Source organism: Carassius auratus, chromosome 14, assembly GCF_003368295.1.
Source record: "Carassius auratus strain Wakin chromosome 14, ASM336829v1, whole genome shotgun sequence".
NCBI classification, from domain to species: Eukaryota; Metazoa; Chordata; class Actinopteri; order Cypriniformes; family Cyprinidae; genus Carassius; species Carassius auratus.
Window position 1 is genome coordinate 6,995,425 of NC_039256.1, and position 6,590 is coordinate 7,002,014.

General features: G+C 40.2%; 1 protein-coding gene across 2 annotated transcripts; it reads left to right on the forward strand.

Annotated features, from left to right (window-relative positions):
• Window positions 1-37: 37 nt before the first annotated feature.
• Window positions 38-6,520, forward strand: ptcd3 (pentatricopeptide repeat domain 3). 2 transcript variants are annotated; one of them, XM_026279702.1, is made up of 24 exons: window positions 38-166; window positions 330-382; window positions 596-626; window positions 729-774; window positions 865-933; window positions 1,123-1,227; window positions 1,307-1,430; window positions 1,522-1,631; window positions 1,785-1,861; window positions 2,353-2,440; window positions 2,523-2,583; window positions 2,663-2,745; window positions 2,815-2,959; window positions 3,046-3,096; window positions 3,249-3,338; window positions 4,040-4,068; window positions 4,153-4,259; window positions 4,624-4,702; window positions 4,790-4,880; window positions 5,026-5,111; window positions 5,449-5,597; window positions 5,687-5,728; window positions 5,951-6,109; window positions 6,199-6,520. In XM_026279702.1, the coding sequence occupies exons 1-24, from the start codon at window positions 75-77 to the stop codon at window positions 6,242-6,244; spliced, it is 2,013 nt and encodes a 670-aa protein (XP_026135487.1). In that variant the 5' UTR covers window positions 38-74; the 3' UTR covers window positions 6,245-6,520. The 2 variants fall into 2 exon arrangements, with proteins under 2 accessions (XP_026135487.1, XP_026135488.1); XM_026279703.1 differs by having other exon boundaries at window positions 599-626.
• The last annotated feature ends 70 nt before the right edge of the window (window positions 6,521-6,590 follow it).

A 6,590-nucleotide genomic window follows, 5' to 3' on the forward strand; every position in this document is an offset into this window, starting at 1 on the left:
GCCCCCTGCAGGAGTCACTATGATGTCATTAGAGAAGTGCCACTGAATATTTTGTGAGCACGCAGTTTGGTGTCATGGCGTCCTCCTGTTCTCAAGCTCTCGGGCATCATGTGTTTAAGAGAAGCAGAATATTGCAAATTCATCTGCAGAAGTCATGGCCAAACAGGTCAGATAAATGCATAAAGACCGGGTTATTTGTCCCGTTTTATCATATAACATTTGTTTAATGCCTTTAAAGAAGCGTTTGGTTGTCTGTAGGTCATTTGAAGGGGCTGTGTGTTTCTGCTCGAGTGTTATAAGCCACTCATTATGCGATTATTTGATTTCAGGAGTTTTGCTCTGAATTCTGCAGCAGATCAACAACTTGCCGTTTCTTCTCCAGGTCTGATAATCATGTCTGTTTAATAGGAATTATCATATGCTTTCTTACATTGAGATGCTCTTTCTCTTTCTCTCATATATATATATATATATATATATATATATATATATATATATATATATATATATATATATATGCGTGTGCGTGTGTGTGTGTGTGTGTTTATAATAATTTTTATTATTATTATTGTTATTTATTTATTCATTTTTTCAGAAGAAATAGTCATTCCAAAGAAGAAAACATGGTATGTACTAGTCAGATCTGAACTGAAGAATCTACATTTATGAATTTCATATTTCATATTAAAATAATGTATTCAATAACATTTTATTTCTTCTGTTATCAGGAGCAAAGAGGCTGTTTTACAGGCACTGGCATCCACTGTGAAAAGGGTATGTTCATCAGACAACTCGTAACAACCATATTAAAATCATTGTTAGCAGATATCATTTAAGCTGAGTTGCTTGTTGTGTTTGTTCTAGGATCCTACAGCCTCAGATTACAGATTCCAGGATGATCCATACCTCACGCCAAAAACATCGTCAGAGTTTGTGAGTTTGGGCTATCGAACCATGTCAGGTTTCAGTTCAGACTATTAGAGAAGAGGTTACGATAGCTGTGGTTTCTACAAACACACAACATACACTTTACATTAATAGAATGTTTATTTAAACATTAAAGTGAATGAATGTGTATATACTGCAACTTTTCTAACGCTAGCTTCTTTTTCTCCCACACAGAAACTGTTTTCCTTGTCCCAGGAGTCGGGAAGAAACGCTGCCAAATATTTCATCAATACATACCCGAAATACTTCCAGAAGGACTACGCTCAGCCTCATATCCCTGTGAGTGTGCAGTACTAGTGTCTCATGGTTTGACTTGTCTACGAGTGCTCGTGCTCATGAGTGTTTCTTCTGTTGGAAGTGTCTGATGCCGGACTCTCTCGAGGCTCAGATCGAGGAGGAGTCTGAAGCTGCGCTCGTAGAGAGAGTTCGGATGAGGAAGGTCAGAGCCGCTGTGGATCTGTTCGACCAGCTGCAGCAGGCCGGTAAGAACCAGCCAGATCTGCCATTGCATGTAATATTACGGCAGATGTTATTCGAGTCGAACTGTGCAGCTGAGCGCTGTATTCTGGACAGGTACACCGGTGTCATTGGATGTGACCAATCAGTTGTTAGATCTGATTTGTTTGTATGGAGATCATGATCCCACACAAGAGAACGTCCCGGAACAGAGGATTGAGGAGACGGTAGGCCTGGTGCAATTCATCAATGTATATATATTTAAAATGTGCATATCTGAACCAGTAATATTGCTCCATTTTATAATAACCAGTAAGACATGCATTATGTTGATTTATTTTAACTCTAACACCACTCTTTATCCACTGGTAAAACCGCAGGAGGATGTTCAGGATGAACCGCAGGCTAAGAAAGGAAGAGGAGCTAAAGCTAGCGATCTACTGAAGGCTAGCTGGAAGTGAGCGCTTTTCTCTTTCTTGTAAAACCTGTTTGTATACATGCAAAAAGTTCGGAAAAATTAAGATTTTTTTTTTTAATGTTTAAGAAAAAATGTTACAATTTATAATAACTATTTAAATTTTTTCTACTGCTTAATATCTTTGTAAATACTGTTTTTATCCAGCAAGGACGCATTAAATGAATCAAAAATGACATTTATAATTTTACAAAAGATTTGTTTCAAATGAATGCCACAACTTTTGCTTTAATCAAAATATCATGAGTCATGAGACAAAAATGCTGAGCAGCAAAAACTGTTTCCAACATTGAATTGGAATAATAATTGGAGTAATTCTAAATTCTCTCAAAAGCATAAAAACAATCATATTCTAAAAGTTCTAAATTCTAAAAATTATTCTTTGCTGGTAGTTTATCTGCATAACAACACAAAGTCAAGCAAATAGACTGTCATATCATAAGCCGTCACCTTTTCTGGTTTCTCCCCTTTAGAGAGAACAATAATGCAGAGAGGATCTTTGCGCTGCTGTCGGAGCCGAACGCACATTCGTACAGCGCTGTGATACGAGGCATGGTGAAGGTAACGGATGAGGGGAACTCCTCACACATCTGATTTCTAGTTTGAGCGCAGGAGATGACCACGCGTGTGTTTGCTTTCACAGTACGGAGCTCATTCTAAAGCGTTCAGCTTCTACACCGACCTGCTCAACAGCCGACTGAAAGGTTTGTGCTTCACGGTGTGACACATTTCAAACCAAACGTTTCCCGAGCTGAGCTGAGATGCCTCGTTTCCTTCCTCTAGCCGACGTGCACACGTTCAACGCCCTGATCACAGCCGCCCCGGAAGTCAAAGAGAAATACAATGAGAAATGGGAGCTGATCGTGGTATGTGATTGAACCGTTGCTGTTTCTGAAGTGAAGTAGTTCGTTCCTCAGTCTGCGTGTGTTTCGTAGGATCTTCTGAAGCAGATGGCGGAGCAGAAGGTCAAGCCGAACCTCCTGACGCTGAACGCCGTCCTGAAGGCTTTGAGACGCTGTGGCACTGTGGGCCGATCGCAGGCCTTCCCCGTGATCAGTGAGATGAAGTCTCTCTCCATCGGTCCGTTGAGTCATCATTACTTACAGGAAGGAAGTGCTTTATCAATGTTTTGGTTTACAATTGATTTTTATTTTCTTTGATTTCAGATCCCAGTCTGGCCTCTTACACTCACTTGCTCGCCATATTTTATAAACCAGGTCATAAAGACTCTTTTTTTTTTTTTATATATATATATATATATATTAGAACGGCAATTCTTTAAATTCTTAATTAAATGGCCATGTTAAATGCACGTACACATGCACAGAAACACACAGTCATGCATTTCCCATCATGCTTTGCTCTGCAGGTGCCCCAGTTCAAGGCCAAACTGATGTTCTACAGGAAGTGATGAACGAGGTGTCAGGAAAGAGCTTCTCTCCACAGGACCCTGATGATGGTATCTGCATATCGTTACTTAAGACAACTTACATATCCTAATGATTTTTGGCCTTAAAGAAAAATCGATCATTTTGACCCATACAATGTTTTTTTTTTTTTTTTTGTATTGCTAAAAATATACCACAGCGACTCGAGACTGGTTTTGTGGTCCAGAGTTAGGATTTAGCATTGACACACTCATCATTTTTAAGATTTTCTCTTAAATCAGCGAGTTCTGAGCTCCTCTTAGCCTTAAGATGGTTTGTGAATATGAGCCCAGATCAGTATCCCTGAGATTAATTGACTTCATGCTATACTCCGATTAAAACCTGTTTCTTTAGTTTTTGTTGAGCAGTGTATTTGTGTTATTTGGCCAAAGTGATCAAGTGAGTGTGAAGATCGCAAGCGTGTCTAAAGTTTACACATTTAGATTTGTAATGCTTTTAAAATAAAGTGTGATTTCAGGGTACATGTGTTCTTGAACATGATGAATGATGGGATATACTGTGCCTCAGAGAAGAAAAACCTTTTAGCCTAACATTTAGAGATTTAGTGTGCGTTACGGAAACGGAGATTTGGTGTGTTTTAGAGCGGAGACTGTTTTGTGCACCTAACTTCCTGTCTCTTCCAGAGTGCCAGGTGTGGGTATTGGGACAGGACACATGTATTAATGCCCTGTTTGTAAAGGCATGTGACACCTGCTTTGCTTCTGTTTTTCAGCACTGTTCTTCATTACTGCTATGAGGATCGTAAGTGCATTTAAACGCATCTTTTCCACAACACTGTTTAAGGTAAATGTCATGTTGTGACCCTGTTGGCATCTGTATCTACAGTGTCTTGACACTAAAGACATGGAGCAGGCGTACAGGGTCCACGAGCTGCTGGGGGTTGGAGAGAACTGGAGACTTCTGGGAAAAGATTTCCAACAGAACATTTACTAGTAAATATAAACCAGCAAAATAAGATCTTTTCCCATCAACGCTTTCTCTAAAGTGACACTCAGCACAGGCCTGCTGCAACTAATCCAATGAACTGATTTGCTGACTGTGCATTAAAAACTGTGATTAAAAAAAAACACATTTTAATGGGGATAAAATGTGACCTGCAGTGGGGGGAAATATGTGCATGAGCCAAGCTGACCAAAGCATGGAAGCACTTAATATAAAGAACTTAAACGATCATTAGAATTACATATGTGAATGGAAAAAATAACCATTTATAAAAATTGTGTTGGTTGGGACCTTATAATAAAGCAAAAGCAGCAATAATACTGCAAAAATAATTTGTTCTTGCTTGTCTTGTAGTGCGCGGTTCTTCAGTCTGCTCTGTATGATGGAGAACATCGATGTGATGCTGAAGTGGTACAGAGATCTTGTTCCTTCAGTGAGTAGCACATGATCAGAAGTGTGGATCATATTCATGTGAACGCACACAGATTGGTGAAGTGCATTGATGAGGTCTGCTGTGCAGGTGTACTACCCCAGTTCCAACGTCATGAGAGACCTGCTCCAAGCGCTGGACACAGACAACCGATTAGACCTCATCCCACTAATATGGAAAGGTGATTGACTGATTAAAAATCTCTATCGGCAGGTCACACATCAGAATTGGCCAAGAAAACCACAATGTGTTCATCTCTAATGTTTAATTCTGACATCACATTTAGATGACAGTCTTAAAGTATTGTCTAATGTCCTTTTCCACAGATATCAAGCAGTTGGGGCATGCCAACAGGCAGAATCTAGTGGAAGAGCTGCTGACACTTATGGCAAGAGAGAAGCACAATCAGGAGGTACTACCTCTGCCTCATCTACATCTACACTGGTTTATACTCATCCCTTTCTTCAAGTCTTCCTCCTTTGATTCCTTTTCTTTTCAATTCTATGCTTTGTCAGTGGATTTCATTAACCTTGTGTGTGTGTGTGTGTGTGTGTATCAGTGTCAGTCTATAAAAATAGTGCTGGTTTGTAATGCACATGCGCCACAGCAGTATGGCCGCCCACTGCTCCGTGTGTGTGTGTGTGTGTGTGTTTGTGTGTTTTATTCACTTGAATGGGTGAAATGCAGAACACAAATTCAGAGTATGGGTCACTAAACTTGGCCACTGTCACTATATATTTTCTGGACAGGTGCAGGAGTCGTTCGCTGAGTGTGCACTGGACATCAAGAAAATATACGACACTGGTGACCGGGGCAAAGTTTTGCTGAACTGGACGGCTGGTTCTCTCAATGACCTCATCTCTGTGTTACTGGCCGCTCACAGGACACGGGACGCCTGGTACAATCCTAAATGCACATCTGTAATATGATCCAGATCAAATCTGGTTAAAGCACCTCACAGATTTCCTCTCTCTTCTCTTCATTCAGGGAAATGCTCAAACTCTTCAAAACACACAACAGAGTTCCCAGGTACGATCGGGGTCTCAGAAACTATGACAAGCGATTTTACATGGCTTTTTAGTGCTTAACAATCAAGCATACTCTAATTAGAACAATATCTAGATTGTAGAAATAAACTTTTTTTTTTAGGATTTAAAGTTTTTAAAACCCAGATGCACTTTATTGCACCAAAGAAGCTGAATTAAATGATGATATTTCATGCCTTAATAGTGTGATGTGTTGTTCTGTCAGTGAGGAGCTGTTGAACAAGTTCTTGGTGTGTGTAAAGGAGGCTGGGGAAGTGAATCAGGCGGTGGAGCTGGTGCAGATCTCCGCCGGCTTCTGTTTGCCCGGGACCCCCAAACTCATCCAGAGGGTCCTGCAGGAGTTTGAGCTCACAGAGCAGCAGAGGTAAGAGTTGCTCTTTAGGAAACCCTACAGATTTCAGTCGAATGAAACCATTCTGATCCGGTCCTCTGTGGTCTTGTTTCATCTCGCAGGAACATGTTGTCTGATCTGGAGATTCAGTCGTTTAACAGCGATTAAATCTCGCGCTGAGGGACGTTCTGCAGAGTGGATGGATCATAACAGCTAAATATCTGGAGAAATCTCAGTGTGTTCATTTTCAATGTCATTAATAATCGTGTACTTGTCTACATTCAGATGGAAAGTAAAAGTACTGTAAGAAAAGAAAGTTTTCTCCCATTTCCTTGTGGATTCTGGACTGGTTTTTCAGGACAGTTTCACCATTTCTGCCGTTGTCTACAAAATTACAACTGTTGCTATTAAAGCATTTAGTGAGACTCGGTCTGAGTACAATAATGCATTTAGTATCAATGTTTGTTTGGTGCATTTCAAACTCATATTTCCCATCACAAAAACAACATTCTTC